This window comes from Anabrus simplex, chromosome 1 (genome assembly GCF_040414725.1).
Source record: "Anabrus simplex isolate iqAnaSimp1 chromosome 1, ASM4041472v1, whole genome shotgun sequence".
Classification (NCBI taxonomy): Eukaryota; Metazoa; Arthropoda; class Insecta; order Orthoptera; family Tettigoniidae; genus Anabrus; species Anabrus simplex.
The window spans coordinates 972492612-972512527 of record NC_090265.1 but is presented as its reverse complement, the minus strand read 5'-3'; the positions used below and the strand labels follow the sequence as shown (position 1 = coordinate 972512527).

Below are 19916 nucleotides of genomic sequence, written 5' to 3'. Positions count from 1 at the left end.
CAACGAAGGAATTTCCAGTAAGAGTAGGACTACATCAGGGATCTGCTCTCAGCCCATATCTCTTTGACCTGGTTATAGATGTGCTGGTTAAAGATGTAAAGAAGGCGGTACCATGGAGCGTGATATTTGCCGACGATGTTGTACTCTGCGAACCGACCCGAGGGAAACTACAAGAGAAGCTTGAAGAGTGGAGGAACGCTCTGGAAGAAAGAGGAACGAGTATCAGCAGGGTGAAAACAGAATATATGTGTACTAAAGAAGCACAAGATCTATGTATTAACCTGCAAGAAGAACTACCGTTGGTCAGGAAGTTTAAATATCTGGGTTCATACGTACAAAGTGATGGAGGTCTGGAGGCTGAAATACAACACAGGGTAGATAATGGATGGATGAAGTGGAAGAAATTGAGTGGAGTACTATGTAATAAGAAGGTCAGTTGCAGGATGAAAGGAAAGCTCTATAAATATGTGGTGAGACCTGCGATGCTTTATAGTGCAGAAACTTGGCCGATCATAAAAGCCCAAGAGAGAAATGTTAAGATGGATGAGTGGAGTTACAAGAAAGGATAGAGTAAGAAATGATTACATCAGAGGATCAGTGAAAGTGGGACCCATAGGTAAGAAGGTTCAAGAAAGTAGGCTAAGATGGTATGAACATGTGCAGAGAAGAGGGGAGGACTACATTGGGAAAAGAATTGGAAAACTGGAAATTGAAGGGTCAAGGAAGAGAAGAAGACCAAAAATGAGATGGAAAGACAAGGTAGAAGGGGATCTAAGAGAAAAAGGTTGGAAGAGGGAAGGAGCATTGGATATAAATTTTTGGAAGAGCAACGCTGACCCTATGTGATGTGGGAAAAGGCTGAGAAGAAGAAGAAGAAGAAGAAGAAGAAGAGGAGAAGAAGAAGAAGAAGAAGAAGAAGAAGAAGAAGAAGAAGAAAATTGTAAACCTTGAAATTAAAGGGTCAAGGAAGAGAGGAAGACCAAAAATGAGATGGAGAGACAAGGTAGAAGGGGATCTATGGTGAGACATACTCACTTTCTCTCATGGAGCTTCATTTCTTTTTTAATTTCATTTTCGTAAATACACTAGAGTCCCGTTAATCCAAAAATCCGGTTAATCTGAACTGAAATATTCATTTTTTTTTTTTTTTAAAGGTTGCCCTTATTGAAATGAAAGACCATATTATAGAATGAAGATTTACTTGCATTTTTGTCATATTTTACTAGAATAACTTAATGTAACATAATTACACATCATAAACCACCAATCACTGGGCATTCATCTTTACAAAGTCTGTTAGTTTCTTTTACCGTGGTGATTGGAACCTACTCAAAGATGCAGTGTTAAATCAGAATCTCATAAATATCACATCAATGGGCGTAGTAGCGGAGTGTTGCTCGACGTAGCGTACATCAAGTTCTAGGCGGACGCGGCATCTGAATATGAGACTAGTGTAACCCGTTACCGTATTTTAACAGTTTTAGGAGACAAGTTTTAACCTAGTTTTAGTCGTTTTCTCCTCTACGGGTTCTTAACTACCCTACTGTAATGTTATACAGTTTTTTATTAATGTAACTGCTGAATAATGGACTTTTCAAATTACGGTATGTACTGTACTGTATTATAGAAACTATTTTCTTCAGACGGTTGAGGCGCTGGCCTTCTGTCTCCAACTTGGCAGGTTCAATCCTGGCTCAGTCTGGTGGTATTTGAAGGTGCTCAAATACGTCAGCCTCATGTAAGTAGATTTACTGGCACGTAAAAGAACACCTGCAGGAGAAAATTCTGGCACCTAGGCATCTCCGGAAACCGTATGAGTAGTTAGTGGGATGTAAAAACAATAACATTATTATTAGTAAATATTTTCCGGTTAATCCAAAAATTTCGTAAACCGAACAGACTCCGGTCCCAATTAGTTGGGATTAACGAGACTCTACTGTGTATATTAATCCGTTTATATTGGAAGATGACATAGAGACAAATTTTAATTCTCTGTTTCTTCTGTTTTTCCGTGGAATATGTTGTATACAGTACTTTCAAACAAATTCTCTAGCAGTGAATTTATTGCTTTTTATAACTATCTCTATGAAATAATTGAAATTTTTGATTGTGATGATATAATTTAATTTCAGAAGAGATATAACCATTTTCTTTGATATTTCTTTTTTCCTTCCATGTCTTGCCTTAACTGCTTGTTACTGTTGAATATTCTGCTGAAAAATCTTACTTAAATATATCATCTCAGTTACTTGTAACATGCTCAAAGTGTCTTCTTTTTTTTTTTTTTTTTGCTATTTGTTTTACGTCGCACCGACATAGATAGGTCTTATGGCGATGATGGGATAGGAAATGTCTAGGAATAGGAAGGAAGCAGCCGTGGCCTTAATTAAGGTACAGCCCCAGCATTTGCCTGGTGTGAAAATGGGAAACCACGGAAAACCATCTTCAGGGCTGCCGACAGTGGGGTTCGAACCCACTATCTCCCGAATACTGGATACTGGCCACACTTAAGCGACTGCAGCTATCGAGCTCAGTGCAAAGTGTCTAAACATCAATATTTTGTTTTTGTTTTATCAGCTTTCCTGTAAGTCACTTTTTGTTAAGAAACCAGATTTTTTTATTACTTTGTCCCCTCCATCTTTAAAATATCTCATATATCCATAAGAATTCATTAAACTATGATTTCTGTTTTTAAAGTGTCTTGTCTTTCAAGCATTGTGTTAGATATATGGACAGAAGTAGTCTGTTCTGTTTATGGCATTTCAATGATAGAGTAAAGTCTAAAAATGTAACATTCTTCCTATACAGTATACCGTATACATTTCAGAGGCAGATACTGAAATATGACAGATGAAAATGAAAAGATACCTGAAGTTTAGATTACCAGTAGATAAAATGTGGTAACTGTAGGCTGTCACATAAACTTATGTATCCCAAGTTTTTGCTATATGTATGGCAGTCTGGTTCAGGACAGACCAAAGGATCTCAAAATCTCTAGTGCCTTAACTGTTAAATTGTTTATCAATCTACAGTTTATATTTTTCTCTGTCCTTAATTCATCCATTTCTTGGACCTGTTGGAAAAATGTATAATTAGGGTAATCTTTGGATTCTGTTGCCATTTGAATGTTGTCAACAAATGTATTCTTTTCCATTTGCAGGTACCCTTCAGATCACTGGCAGTGAGGAAGAAGATCAGGGAAAGTATGAATGTGTTGCAGAAAATACAGTAGGAACAGAATATTCACACCCAACCATGCTTTATGTTAAAGGTAAGTTCATAAGTTTTCATTCTCAACTAAGTAGTAGTAATCATAAGTTACAGTGTCTTAAAACTGGTGATCAAAAACTATTGTATTTTGAAGCAAATTCTGTAGTTGCTGTTCATTAGCTGAATAAAAACGTAGGCCACAGCCAGGTTCCTTCCACCTCCTTACCCATTTTCATTCATCATCATTCATTTCATCTTCATTAGCTCCTCAACTGAGGTTGGTATCAGGAAGAACATCCGGCCATGAAACATGCCATACATTTTCATTTCACTTCTTCCCCGACATCGACCTTATCAAGAAATGGGAAATACACTACATTTAAATCTCATTTCAATTAGTATTGACCACTAGTTCCAAACATTAAAAAAAAACCTTCATATATTTTATTTTAACTTTAAACTAATCGCATTGCCCAATTAAAAGTAGCGTTAAAGTTAATTCAATGCTTGGTTTATTTCATCTCAGTTTTGATTTTATAAATGTCAGTTATATGCGCAGAAGTGATATCCAATTGCCAAAAGTTATACAGTTGGTATGAAATAAATTTTGTTTAGATGAGTCAATGACAGAAACCAGAACTTTTTGGAATGATATGTTCAAAATTAGACTTTAAATACTGGTACTCGAAAGAAAATGCCAAGAATGCAAAATCTATATCTTTGAGCCAGACTGATGATTGAAGATAGTGATCATACTGTGTATATTAAAAAAAATTATGTATGAAAGAATGACAGGAAGTCAAGAAGTAGATAGTATAGTTATTTCCAACAAAATATTGTTTTTAGAATTATAATTTATTGTTTTTTTTTTTTTGATTGCATCAAATCAAAGTTGTAATGTTGAAACACCAAATCCTAAAATTCCTGGAATCTCATAATATTACTTACGAGAGTAATTGTTGGTTTGATATAATGTGTTGAGGTGAATTGTTAATTGTAAATTGCTTAACGTTTTTGCTATCTTTCCAGTTCGGCGTGTTCCTCCACAGTTTTCTATTCCACCCCCTCCAGTTCACGAAGTGATGCTTGGTTCTGCTTTAAATTTAACTTGTGTGGCTGTTGGTTCACCTATGCCCTTTGTGAAATGGCGCAAAGGGGTTGCGAATGATATAACTCCTGAAGACAAATTACCTATTGGCCGCAACGTCCTGGTGTTGACGAATATTCAGGAGTCTGCCAACTACACATGTGTTGCTGCCAGTGCCTTAGGAGTCATAGAGTCTACAACTCAGGTTAAAGTTCAAAGTAAGTTGGAGGTTTTATCTTCTTTATTTTAAACTTCTAAAAAAATGTACCATATGCAAAAATGTTTTGTTCACATGTCTTCTTACAGTTACCGATAAGAGGATATAATTATCTGTGAATATATAAATATATATAAATATAAATATAAAAATGTAAGAGAGTCATATATGAAACTTGTTATGTACCAATCCTGACCTATGGTTGCAAAACATGGACCATGAGAAACAAAGATGTTAGTAGAATCCAGGCAGCAGAAATGAAATTTGTCCGTAGCATGATCGGCAAAACACGGAGGGACAGAGGAAATCCACAAGCAGGCTCAAGTTGTAAGACTGCAGGACAAAATAACAGTGGAGTGACTGAGATGGTATGGACATATGCAACGCATGGGTGATAACAGATTACCAAAAAAAATGTACGATCTAAAACTTGAAGACAAAAGACCAAGAGGGCGACCAAGACTCAGGTACAAGGACATGGTGAAGATTGACATTCAACAGAGAGGACATACTTTGGAAAGCATTGAAGAAGGAGAGAAGTTCAGGGACCGCAACTGGTGGAGAAGCCTTGTTTGCCGACCCATCACTTAAGATGGAACGACGTGGGATATGTATGTATGTATATAAATAAGCAGTGACGTATGTTGAAGCCAAGCAACAGAAGTATAGCTTGGTCACCAATTTTTAAAATTTAAACTAACCTCTTTATATCAGTAAAAGAAGTCTGTTTGGTCCAAATATGAATACATACTTGGGAACACATTTTTTCTTTTTTGCTAGTTGCTTTACATTGCACCAACACAGTGACGATGAGACAGGAAAGGCCTAGGAATGGGAAGGAAGCGGCCATGGCCTTAATTAAGGTACAGCTCCAGCATTTGCCTGGTGTGAAAATGGAAAACCACGGAAAACCATCTTCAGGGCTGCCGACAGTAGGGTTCGAACCCACTATCTCCCGGATGCAAGCTCACAGCTGCACGCTCCTAACCGCATGGCCAACTCGCCCGGTAGAACACATATTACTGCCACTAACATGAATAGTTCACTTTACTGGGAAACCAACTGTCTGGTTTTCAGAAGCCATGTCCTACCCATTCTTTCACCATGGAAGCTCACTAGCTCAACTGTGCTTCTTGGCTGGTCATCTTGCTGTGAGTAATCCGCCTGGAACTAATTCTTCCAACTAACACATGCAACTCACAATTCCATCTTCCGAGAAACCTTCTCTCTCCTTTTCCTCTTCTCCCTGATCATTTGCCTGTTTAGATTTACTGAAACTAAGTGAGTTGGCCATGCGGTTAGGGGTGTGCAGCTATGAGCTTGTACTTGGGAGATAGTGGGTTCGAACCCCACTGTCGGCAGCCCTGAAGATGGTTTTCCATGGTTTCCCATTTTCACACCAGGCAAATGCTGCAGCTGTACCTTAATTAAGGTCATGGCCGCTTCCTTCCCACTCCTAGCCCATCATCGCCATACGACTTATCTGGGTCGGTGCGATGTAAAGTCAATTGTAAAAAGTTTTAGTGAAATGATAATTACCTTCTGCTCCGTGCCATCTACAGTGAAAATATGAAGTGTAGTTCTATAACTTAGTGAAGACCTATATAGTAACTAAAACAGTGAGTAACTTGAAATGAGATTTAATTCCAGCATTAACCTGCAGTAAGAGGGGAGGCAATGCATCTGACAACATATTGTCAGTACCTGCTAAATTGAAGAAGACCAACTGGTAAAATATTGCCAATACCAGCTGACATGTTTTCAAATAGCTCTCTTTTTTCAAAATATATTTTTTTGTATTTCTGTTAAAAAGTATAGTTTTCTCAATATTTTGAAAAAACATCTTAATCTCAACATATGTTACAGAATTTTGAAAGGTGAACTTCATAATATGTCTTAATCTTTTTCACCTTGCCAACTGGTAAACAACTGATTTGTTTCTGAGTACTCTTCCTAAACATGCCTGGTCCTAAATGGGTTAAGGATAGTCAGATATTCATGTCCAAAATAAATCTTTATGTAGCATCGTATTTTATTCAAATATGTTTACCAGTGATCCCTTTTTCTTTAAATCAGGGGTCGATGACCTTGCTGTTAGACCCCTTTAAAAACAGTCATCATCATCATCATGTTTAAGTTATAAAAACTGGTTTTTAAATTTTAAGCTAATTTTTATTCAATTTTCCAGCACTACCTGGTCCTCCTACAAATGTTCGTGTGTCCGAGGTCACAGCCACATCAGTTCGACTGACATGGTCCTATAATGATCCAGAGAGTTTACAATATTATGTCATCCAGTACAAGCCCAAATACGCCAATCAAGCATACAGTGAGATATCGGGCATTATCACTATGTACTATACTGTACGCACATTAAGTCCCTACACAGAGTATGAACTATATGTTATTGCTGTCAACAACATCGGCAGAGGACCACCTAGTGCACCAGCTATTGTTACAACTGGAGAAACAGGTCAGTTTGCCCACATTTTTATCCTTCATTGGCCTCAGTAATTTGTCTTTCCTGACATTTTGAAATACTGTTCAGCTCCTTATTAGTCTTTCGCTTATTTTCATAATTTACATCATTGTTATTCGATTTTTTGTATATTCTTATTTTCATTGCATAATGAAGTGCTTTCATTGTCAGTTTTGACTTTTACAGTTCAATTAATAAAATTAATTTTTCAGTCTGACAACATGTTATATATTAAACAGACTATCAAGATTTACAGTACACGACACAGCTTTACATTAATAATGCACAAAAGTATGAAGAGAACTTCTTAAATTATGAACATTTGTTGATACATCTTTTTAACATTTTGTCCGACAGAAAAGAGTATCGTGTATTAGATTATGTATGGTTGCTTATTTCTCATTGCTTTGCTTTATGAAATCATTTTATGAAATAACATAACAACAAAACCTTGAAAACGTTCATAATTCCTTGTTACACTTTTCTATTCGAATTTCAGTGAAGTTCATATAGTTCTCAATTGGGGAATAATCATTAAGGGGTTTCTATCTTTCAGCTGTTGTCATTATTGTAATTCCATTTTCACATCTTATAAATTAATTCTTTTATGTGTAGCCTATATTGTTAGGGATATTTTCTACTAATTTTATGTACTTTAATTTTGATAAATGGGATCATATTTGGATTTTTTAGTCATTACAAAGATTTATTTAAAATTATATTAAACTTAATGGCTATACTTTGGTATTTTGGTTCCTTCATATATTTTTTAAAAATATGAATTAATTAATTTCTCTAAGGGTTGATGATTGCTTACCCAGATAGTCTTCAAATATTTGCATTTTGCTACAAGATTTCAGTTGAAGGTACACATCTCTTCAGTAGTTGATGCATAATATACCCACATGTCTTAATTACAAACAAACATAATTATTATAAGTCATACAGTTATAATTCCTGTGTTTTTATTAAATGAAAAAGAAGTGGAGCTACTTTTTATGTACAGATTTGATTTCTGGAAGTTTTAGGTAACTAATACTTCTGTAATAATTTTGAGGAGGTATATTTATAATTTTCTTTTGAAGATCTTTTCCAGAAACTAGTTATATTCATATTTTCACTTCAGTTCATCATCTTTAGCTTTTTCTGAACTATTTTTACAATCAGTCATCATTTGAAGAAGTGAATTTTATGAGTAAGTTTTGAATTTTACTACTGTCTTTTTGTGACAGTTATTTTTGCTCATAATATTTTAGCTTAATTCTGTATTTTTGCATAAACTATACTGGACTTTGTATTTTTGTGAATGCTGTTTGGTTAATTTTTGATGCAAGTAAAGCTTGTATTTTTGCTCTTTTAAGAATGAAAGATTTTTTAAAATGTGATTTTTGAAAAAACATTTTTTGACTTTCATGCCCATACTTGGAATCTAATCGTTTAAGTAAGTTTTTATTAAAAATGTGTAGTGTGCTTATGTGAGAAAGCTAATGGATGCAAATATGTGTATGGATGTGTGTGTGATTGTGCAACTCACCTAGCCTAGTGACATTTAGATTTGAACATTTCACTTAACTTAGTTGTTAGGTCACTTCACACACTCTCACTTCTTCTAAATTCACTTATTTTGTAGTAGTTTCATGAGAATCATTCTGCACTGTCATATGTCCAAAATAAGTGTTACTGTGATGTTGTAGAAACTGTGTCACTTGTATGTTCATATGTCTTGTTTACATTCCATCACCTTTATCAGTCATTCTGTCACTTCACAATAAAGTATTCTTGCACATTATCCCTGACACTACTGCTCTTTACCTTAGCTATGCAGGTAGGAATATGCACCTGCTTGTGATGTCATTTTAATAAATAATTTCTGCAACTTTTCTCTTTTCTTTTTCAGTCAAATTGAGTGATTTAATGGCCTTTTCTTAGCATTAATTAATGTTAAGAGAAATGAGTTCCCTACATGACATTTTATTTGGATAACTTTTGTTTTCCCTACTTTCCTTTCCGTGAGAGGAATTATACTATTTCCTGTACATTTTATTTGTATTAGATACAGTAATTTGTCCTTCACTGCCTTTCTTCAATGTCTTTTTGTTTATTTTTATCTCATCAATTATTGTAATAATGCAACACATTTTACTATTTCTACTGTCTACTTATTTACCATTAACAGGTAGGAGGTGTTTTAGAATTTAACATCATGGAGAGTCGAGTGAAAATACAATTTTAAGGCAGCAGTGTGCACATTGATTTTAGAAATTTATGTATAAAAGCTACTACTGTAACCAGACTGTTTTCTTGCTATACTTGCCCAAAGCACACGTATAGAATGCAGAGAATGTTGGTACTCATAAGAAACTTTGCTTCACATACTCTTTACTATGATTTCTAGTAAACAGTGCTGTTCATTGAAAAAAGAAATTTAAAAAAAGAAACATAATCCTGTTGGGCTATTGTTACTGAAGAGTAATAAGAAATTTATTACCAATACCATAATCTGTTGACCATCTCTCAGGTCTACTGAGTTATAAATCACAAGTAGGGAGGTGATACTGAGTGATATCACTGTAGTCAGTTAGAATTCCTTCCACTGTGTGTGGAAGTTTCAAAATGAAAGTCATGTTCTTCTAATTTGGATTCTGTGAAAAACTGCAAGTCTCCTTCTTTGCTCTAGGTCTTTAATGAGATTATATGAAAGAGAGTTAACATGGAAGGTTAACAAAAATGTAATTTTATTCTAAACATAACCATAGTTATGGAATATGAAAGAACATAAGTAATTATTATCTCAAGCTGTCTCTGTTGATTTTTTGTGTCCCGAATATTTCTCAGTTTAGTTTTAAGATCTACATAGCTAATGAAATATTCCAGCATTTATCTCAGCAGAGAGCCTCTTAAAGTTTGTTCATTTGAAAACTTCATAATGCTGCTTTTTCTATTTTTTCATTGAAATTCCTAATGATAGAAAATATGGAAAATTTTCTCCATATTTTCCTCCTCTACATTAGGTCCTGAAAGTCTGTAATGAGTTTCAATAGTCCTGGAGCTCCTTCGACCAGTAACTGTAGCAAGATGAAATAAAACAAGCTTATCTCAAAAGAACTATCAGCAGATGCCAGAGTTGTGGTGTGTAGTGAGGTTGTAACAGAATCGAAGAATGCTGAAACTTCTTCTTTCAAATACTAACCAGAAATAATGTTAGCTATACTTTTCATTAAATATATCCTGAGCTATGTACCACAGCTTTTAATTCACTGGAAAATAATGATTGTAACTTGACTGTAATACTCTGTCTTGTGCCTTTCCTCCTCCTCCTAGAGACTGCTGTTTTTTTTTATTAACTTTTCAAAATAAGTTCGTAACAAGAAACATTATTTTGTTGTATCAAAAATCCCTACAAATCCAGTTATACTGTCTAGTGAGACTCGAGACATTCTCGAGATAATAGTCCATCAATGAGGTTTGATGTCTTTAGACTGCAATTCAACCTGACCAAGACAGAATACTTGGAGTGTGGCAAACAAACAGATGGTACTATTGTAGTTGATGGTGCCCTGCTTGTCAAGAACTCTGACTTTCATTACCACATAACATCCGATGGACGAAGTGGCGAGAAGTCCCAACTGGAACATCCCCCTTTGCCTCAAGTCAAAGATGTATTTCATGATAATCTGTCCAGTGGTGCTCTGTGGTTCTGAATGTTGGCCAGTAGTGAAAAGACTTGCGCAGATGCCTCACACAATGGAGCTGCATATGCTGAGGTCCATGGAAGTAACACAACTTCACCATATCAGAAATGAAGCCGTGAGGAGCAACTTCAGAATTGCCTCCATTCCTGACAAAATGAGTGAAGTAAGGTTGCACTGTTATGGTCACATGGTCGGATGGATGTTAAAAGTATTACAAGTATTCATGCCGAGTCCAGTCAATGGAATGCTCCAGGTCAGCTGAAGAAGAGATGGATAAACTGTTTGCGAGAAGTCAAGCAAGCCTTCAGTATCTGCCCCACTAATACTACAGATTGGACAAAGTGGAGAGCAAGATGCAGAAAGATAGACCCCACATCTTGTGAAGAAGAAGAAGAAGAAAAAGAAGAAGAAGAAGAAGAAGAAGAAGAAGAAGAAGAAGAAGAAGAAGAAGAAGAAGAAGAAGAAGAAGACAGTCTCCTAGTCATTACATATAGATTAATTAATTTTTAAGACAAGAGCAATTGGATAAGGACAGAAAACCATTTTTTTGTTCTTTGCTTGTAGGTATTTCTCGCATAAATCTTGTTGGTTAACTGAAGCAGTTGAAGTGTAAAACATTTTAATACTGCACTTTTTCTACTTTAATTACATTTACCCTTTAATGTTTCATTAAATTTTTATTGTAAATGCTCAGGTGAGAGAGATAAAGCATTAAGTATTCAAAATGTGCACATCAACTTAAATGCTGAACGCTTCACAATGAATGTGATGCAATGTGTCTCCATATTCTTTATATGCTATGTTTACAAAAACACTCAGAATAGAATTATTGTATTGTTGTACAACTTTGTAACATAATAAACAATGTGACATTAATTTTGTAAATGTACAATTGCAGTATAATTAGTAACAATAGACTGACTTTTTTTTAAGATGGACTGCCTGTTTTTTCTGATATGTATTATACCTGTGAAATTTCTGGTGTCAATATGAACTACACTTCATGCACCACTCTCCCACTCAAGGACTATGCTGAGAAACCACCTAGCTTCAGCCTGACAAACTTTATTGCACTCTGCATGCATGAAAATGTCCCACTGCACTTTAAGTACAGTAGTGGCAACTTACCTGTTATTATCAGTGGCATATGCAAAAGGGATAATAATGAGAGGGAGGCAGATTCTTTCTTTGGATAAAAATTATATTTGAAAATGCATATTATTTGATGTTGTAAATTCCAGTTGTAATTATAGTATTATCCGCACACTTTATCTTGGTGCATTTGTGTACGGGGGTGAGGAGTAAGGAGGGAGCTGTCCCGGTATCGATAGTGCTGCCTGGTGCTGCCAACTGAATGAAAATGAAATCTGAATTGAATCGAGAATATGATCGATCGATATGAAATTTCTAAACCGTTATCATCTTAAGCCAACAACTATGTCACATACACATTATATAACATTATAAAACACTTCTCGATGCGAATCTTGTTCCTAGCATGAATTCTATACTTTGGCTTTGTTGTGTAAACAACAACAGTACTAATACGTAAAGTGTACGCCAGATGTCGCACAACGATGCTTAAGCGATTCATAGTTTGTGTTTCAAAGGTTGCCAGTACGAATCTCGAAGATCGCTGAGGATGACCGATTCAGCACTAGGGTGTAAATGCACCAAGATAAAGTGTGCGGATAATATGTGCATTGATATTTTCATTACTGTACAGTACTCATCTTCTGAGAATACGTTTCTCTAAACGTATAATTTATTGAATCAAATTACCATGCTTTCTTCTCCCTCTCAACCATGCATATGTTTCTGGTTTACTTACATTATTTTATAAATATTAGGAATCTATAAAATGTACTACATTATTTAAAGAAACTGAATGCAGCAAATATAGAAAGAAGGTGGCTTTTGAACTGTTAAGTGCCGGTAGTTGTTTAGCTGAAGTCTGCATTCATTTGAAGAAAGGCTAAATATATATATTATCTTATGATAACTTATTAATATAAACAACTGGTATTTTTATACAATAATCAAGGTCTAAAAGTCTGCATTAGAACAAGCATTATTAATTTATGCTTCATCCATATATACATTTGTCTTCTTGGTTAACTGGAACAGTAGAAGGTTGCTGCATTTCAATCATATGTAAAACAAGCATTTTAATGCTGCTCCTTGTCTATTCTGATAACATCTCCTTTCTAACATTTCATCCAACTTTTATTAGTGATAATGCAAATTTCAGATTGACACCACAGCTCCTGGAACCTGCTTCTCATTTCATTAGTCTTCTCTTTGGACATCGTGAACTGCATTCACAGAAGTCAAAATATGTATATTTTCAGTTTAGTCAATTCTGACCCTCTGTTTTCAGTTACTCAGTTCATAATTGACTCCTTTCTACCCAGGAATGAGTATTGGAGACCAAATTATTGCCATTGAGGGTAGGAATCAATCAATCAATCAATCAATCAATCAATCAATCAATCAATCAATCAATCAATCAATCAATCAATCAATCAATCGATCGATCGATCGATCGATCAATCAATCAATCAATCAATCAATCAATCAATCAATCAATCAATCAATCAATCAATCAATCAATCAATCAATCAATCAATCAATCAGTCAATCAATCAATCAATCAATCAATCAATCACCACTGATCTGCATTTAGGACTGTCACTCAGGTGGCAGATTCCTATCAAATGTTTATCTAGTCTTTTCTAAAATATTTCAGAGAATTTGGAAATTTGTTGAGCATCTCCCATGGTAAATGATTCCAAGCCCTAATTTCCCTTCTTATAAACAAATAGGAATCTTCTTATAAACAAATAGGCCTATTTGCTCCAATCTGTCCTTTTGAATCGCAACATTATCTTCATATTATGATCCTTCCTACTTTTAAAAACTCCAATCAAGCTTATTTGTCTCCACATAATCTCTGCACTGACAGCTCGGAACATACCGCTTACACATAATAAATTTCAGTATTGGTCCGTATTGAATTTCTGTATAATCTTAGGTAAGGTAAGGGTTATACTGCCCAAAGACAGGTTCGAACCTCCGCAGAGGTGTTCCTGAGCCGGAGTTTATGTGCGGCAGGGTGGCCAGTTCCTTTCCGCTCCTCCATTCCCTTACCCCTCACCAACAGCGCGTGGCAACCCATCCAACTCCTGACCACGCCCAATGTTGCTTAACTTTGGAGATCTCACGGGATCCGGTGTTTCAACACGGCTACAGCCGTTAGCTATAATCTTAAAATATTCAAATTTATTTTTAAAAAATTATTCCACCCATTCAGTACATTACATTCATTTGAACATTATGACATACATTATAAATCATAATCCTTATCGGGACATGTTTCGCCCTGTATTATGGGCATCATCAGCCTGTATCATCAGCTAACTGTACAAGAACCAAACATACAATCATGTCACCATTGGCAATCAAGTGGTGCTGGAAACTCTTGAAAAGTACATATAGTATACCTGGGGCACAGCATTAATCTAGGGTGGGACAACCAGATGTAGAGATCATCAGATTAATCGTCCTGACCTTGCCTGCTTTTGGCAAGTGCCGCTACATCTAGCAAAATTTGCTGGTGCCAATAAACAAGTTACATATCGTTGCTTAAGAATGGAGACCTTATATATAACTAAAGCCCTATCTTACAGGAGATCAAAGAAACTGCCCTAATGGTTGAAAAAGTATAGGAATTATGCCAAGTGCAAATAATAAATTAAATGTAGTAATAGTCATAGTCTAATAGTCATAGTCTAATGCGAAGACTTGTTGCTGCTTGAAACGCTGGTAACTAATAAGAGACAAGATAGTAAGATCCAAGCAGTAGAAATGAAATTTTTAAGAACATCGGTTAAAAAGATAAGAAGAGATAGAATTCAAAATATTAAAATCAGAGAAGAGCTAAATACAGAACCATTAGTACAGAACATACAGAAAGTGAGACTGAGATGGTTCGGACATGTACAAAGAATGGGAAAGGAACGGGTAGCAAGAAGGGAACTGGAAAGAGAAGTTAAGGGAAAGAGACCAGTTGGAAGACCGAGAACAAGGTGAATGGATCAGATTTGAAAGGACATTAGAGAAGCTGGATTGGATGTGGTGGAAGTAATGGTGCAGGAAAAGTGGGAGGACAGGAAGGAGTGGAGGAGGCTTGTTAACCACACCCAGGAGACTGGAGTGGGACATTGGTGATGATGATGATGATGATGATGATGATGATGATGATGATGATGATGATGATGATGATGATGATGATGATGATGATGATGAATAGTCTTATTGGTTAACACAAAAAATCAAGTTTTTTCTTTGAAGATTTTAATTTTACATTTATATGGTATCTGTAGAAAAGCATCATAACATACGAGATGGCACTGTTGGTTCATTTTAAGCAATTCTGTTCAGTATTTTGTTATGTGAACTCCACAGAACAATCCGGAGGCTTTGTTTGGCCAAAAATATTTTGGAAAAATTGGTAATATGAAGTCTCCATTCTTAAGCGATGACATGCATTCTACTAGTTGTGATATATGGGCTTAAAACTGTTACTTCCCCCATGAACAGTGTGATGGCATGCTCTATGCTTGGAATTAGTCTGAGGCAGCATATCTGAAATGAGGCAATCAGAAGATGAACTGTATGATCAAATTTCAGCTGATAGAAAGATAGATCAAGGTATATCGCAAGAAAGAATTAATCATTCAGAGAAACACATCTTGGCTCATTTGAGATGTAATCAAAGCTTTGTGTTGTCACTCAGTGAGTACTTTGTTGCTGTAAAAATATTCATCAAATTTACAATATTTTTTACTTATTAGATGAAACATAGACCAATAAGTAAGTAATTAACTGAGGAAAATATAAGCAGTGCTTTAAAAATGCCTAAGTTGCTGATCACTTACAATAATAGTACATAAATGGAAGGTAATACGAATAATTGCTGATATGACCAAGTGGGACCAATGGATCTTAGACTCCTTATTTTAGTGATATAAAGTAAAAGATGTAGAAATAGGAGATACAATAAAACCGTGAGAGGTGTTTAATTCATCTATAGGGGCTGGCAGACTGAATGCCACTTTCTCACAATTTAAAATTTTTGATGCAGATAGTTGCATTCTAATGTGAAGACTTTTTGCTGCTTGAAAATTATAGGAGGTGTTCATACTTACATGTTATATCTATTTTGGTCTTTGTTATTATCATTCCTAACAAAGGGATGATACTCAAGGAGTTGTACACTGATGAGCCATTGTATTATGATCACTCTGACCCTGGAACATTTAGTGTGTGTAACGCATGTTATGCTGGTAGCATTATATATATAAGGCAGATCTACAGGTTAGTAGTGTCTCTGGTGGCAGGATGGGAAAAGCAGCCAATTTCTCAGTGCTTGATAGAGGTCAAATTTTGGTGGCACAGTATCTTGGTAGTAGCATTCTTGAAGCACAGCGGCTCGTGGGCTGCTTTCATGCCGCTGTTGTGAGCACGTGTAACAAAGGGCAAGCAACAATGTGTTATCGAGCCATGTGTCAACAGCGATTGATGCGATAGGCCAGTGGAGGCTATTGTGCATTGTTCGGAGCGACCGCAGGGCCATTTGAACCAGGCCAATGTCTTCCAGCACACAGTTCATCGAACACTGCTGTTCATGGGACTGAGGTGAGGTGGGCACAAAATCATCACTGGACTGTGGATGATTGGAAAAAGATCACCTGGCCTGATGAATCCAGATTTCTGGTTCATCACGTCAACAGTTGAGTGCATGTATGCCATATTCCATTGAAGGCTATGGCATGTGGTTGCACGGTTGGGTGGAGACAAGCTGGTGGAGAAGATGGGACACACTGGGACCCATTATTCTGGTACACAAATTCCTGACAGCTGTCTAGTATCTGGATGTTACTGGGAACCAAGTCCATCTATTCATGTCAACAGGGCTCCCTGATGGTGACTGCGAATTCCAACAGGGCAATGCACTATGCCACACTGTTAGGATTGTGAAGTACTGGTTCGAGGAATGTGATAGTGACTTTGCTTTAAAGCCGTGGTCCCCAAATAGCCCCGATATGAACCCCATTGAACGTTTTAGGTTTGACTTGGAGAAGCGGGTTTGTGCTACCTCACTACTGCCACATTCTATGCCAAATAGAGGATCTGCTATTGCACTTGGGGTATGAGATACCCCAGGATACCTTCTACCACCTCATTGAAATGATATCTCGCTAAGTGGCCCTGATTCTGCAGGCTAAAGGTGATCCTACATTTTTTCGTAGGTGGTCATAATGTATTGGCTTATCGGTGTATATGCTGATTTTTTTTTTCTCCCAAAGTATCAGTGTAAGTACTTTATACTTTGTCCCAGATTGAATTAGTTAATGTGAGAATCAAACTATAATGAATATTTACTTGCAATTTTTCTTTATGATCGTGATAAACCCCTTGATCAAACTGAGGAGTTGCAGACAATTTTAATCTTGAGGGAAACATATGACTACTTGAATCAGAAAAGAAAACATAAAATATTACACTAGTTTATATAGTAGTTGTTTTCTATAGTAGCTGTTTTGAATTCAACTGTCCCCTCCTTTCAGTCATTTGAACCACTATGTTTGAATGAGTTATATGATTCATTTCTTCATATAATATAAAAAAAGTCTCTCTTTAGATCAATGACTTGATTTCCTTAGTAATTCACTTTTTATCTTTCTAGCTGATTCTTCCTTTGGAGGTGCGAGTAAGTTTCTTTCCTTCATCACTTTGCATGCTGTGATTGTTGTGTTATGTCTTGTGTTGTCTACTTGTGTTATCTGTTTCTGTTTGAACTCTTTTATTATATGTGATTTGAAAAGTACTGTAGAAATTGATTTTTGGTGGTTTCTTTTAATTTTGTGTGCGAACAGTTCTTTTTAAATATGAAGATTGCTGCTTAGAATAATAATATATAAATCATTCAGTAAATTTTCATTACCTCATTAACTAGAGTAAGGTATTCGTTATGTACCTACCATAAAATGGTATGTACAGATAATGAACACTATACAACCTAATAGCTAAAATCACCCATGTAGATCTTTTGATGGCTGTGCATTTCATGCAGTGGGATGTACCCATTTTTGCCTTCTGTGTTTCTGTTATGTAAGCTGTAGCTCCTCTTTTCACCAACTGTTTTATTGTTACATCAGATAATTGTATTGTTTGGCTAGAATATGTAGTTACTTCTTTTGTTGACCTTCATTTGGCTTTCCTGATGTTTCATACCACAGTGTTTCTGGCTTGTATTTGAAAAAAGCTTACAAAATTGTGAAACTTCTTTATTTTTCTGTTCTTTCATTTTTATAGTTATTAACCTCTATTCCTGGTATTTTGCCACTAACAATTTTTATATGTGTGTATGTGTGTGTTTGAATGAAAGTTTGACCATGACTTTACTTTTAATACATGTTCTTGCCTTATATTTTGCATATTTGAGTATTCAGTAAAGTAATTGAAAGCTATATTCTGGGATTACTGGTATTTCTTTTAAATTCATGTGACTATATAAGGGCTATTGGCTATGGACTTAACTTTTATCAGTACCATAAGGTAAGGTAAGTTGAACCCTGTAAAATAGGGGTTTTGATAAATGGGATCTGACATCTGTGGTTTAGTTTTCTTCTTTATAAAATCTCTTGAACAATATGGGGAAGGTCACAGAGTACCTAGCTCAAATATAGGCCAAATAATTGACATTATACACTTACCACAGATAACACCAGATGAATAATAATAATGTTATTGGTTTTATGTCCCACTAACTACTTCTGTGATTTTTGGAGATGCCTTGGTGCCATTATCCTGCACAAGCTCTTTTACATGGTACTGGTAGTAAATTTAGCAACAACAGACTGTTATATTTAAGAACCTCCAAATACCACTCGATTGAGCCATGATCGAACCTGCCAACTTGGGCTCAGAAGGCCAGCACATCTACTGACTAAGCCATTCAGCTCAGTGTATATACAAATAGAGTACATGGGACTTAAGCTACAAGGCATTTTCATTTGACGCCTTTTAGGCTGCATCTATGTCAATTTTGACCTTCCGTTTTACTCCACCAGATGGCAGGAAAACCAGAATTCAGTTAGGTGACCTGTTGCTGAGTTTTTTTAAAAATATCTTCTTCTTCTTCTTCTTCTGCTTCTTGTCACCAGAGATCTTTTACATGTTGACACCATACAACATGGAGTGCCTTATGTACAGTACTTTTTGCCTCCCTTCAAACATCTGCCTTTCTTTGCCATGTTTAAATCCATGATCTGAAGATCTGTAGGATCACACTTTACAGCTGATCCTCAGAGGGAACTAGTTGCACAATAATAATATTCATTCACAAATTTTACAATGCCAGTTGGTGAACTTTACTACCCGCACATTCTGTTTGTGACCGACTTTGAACTTACAAGAGAACTGTCATTTATGGAAAATCAACTTTTCATGAAAATGAACTCTTAATAATGTTCGTGTATTCTCTGGAACAGAAGTTACAGTATATCAAAGTTTCCAAAAACATCTGAACACATTGCCCATTCACTTCTGTCAAGTATCATACTGTTTAATGAACTAGGCTGATAATCCTATTGTTTTGCGTTGTTATTCCCATTTACATATCTACCTGGATTACCACAAGAAATAAATTTCATAGTAAATCTGTATTGTCGGCCTCAATAAGAAATAGGGTCTAATTGATTGAGTGACTCCACCTTTACAATACAAAACAATATTCTCTTTTTATTTTATTTTAAGAAAAGGGATATGTTTCGTCTTTTCTATTATGAGACATTTTCAGCCTAAGTTATGCAAATGTTAAAGACATTAAGCTATTTAGGCCTTTTCAATCGTGAAATTACCAGCGTTTCGCCCCAGTGTAGCAGTGGGCTCATCAGTTGGATTGCTACACCTTTCCAAAACGCTGGCGCTAGTGTGCCATTGAGACACTACTGCAAGCCTCCTATGCAGAACAATGCAGTGACGGTGCACTAGGGGAAGCACATGCACATGTGGCACATGGAGGCACACGCTTCCCCTAGTGCACCGTCACTGCATTGTCCTGCACAGGAGGCTTGCAGTGATTTGGAAAGTTTGGAAAGGTGAAGCAATCCAACTGACGAGCCCACTGCTACACTGGGGCGAAACGCTGGTAATTTCACGATT

At 36.0% G+C, this 19916-nt stretch overlaps 1 protein-coding gene across 1 annotated transcript in view; it reads left to right on the top strand.

The window, feature by feature from the left end:
- Nucleotides 1-19916, top strand: part of Lar (tyrosine-protein phosphatase Lar) — a 2342166-nt gene that overhangs the window by 2153001 nt on the left and 169249 nt on the right. The window contains exons 9-12 of the mRNA XM_067136814.2: nt 3161-3271; nt 4240-4515; nt 6703-6987; nt 17437-17460. Coding sequence (XP_066992915.2) covers nt 3161-3271; nt 4240-4515; nt 6703-6987; nt 17437-17460 — 696 coding nt within the window. The remainder of the gene's footprint in view (nt 1-3160; nt 3272-4239; nt 4516-6702; nt 6988-17436; nt 17461-19916) is intronic.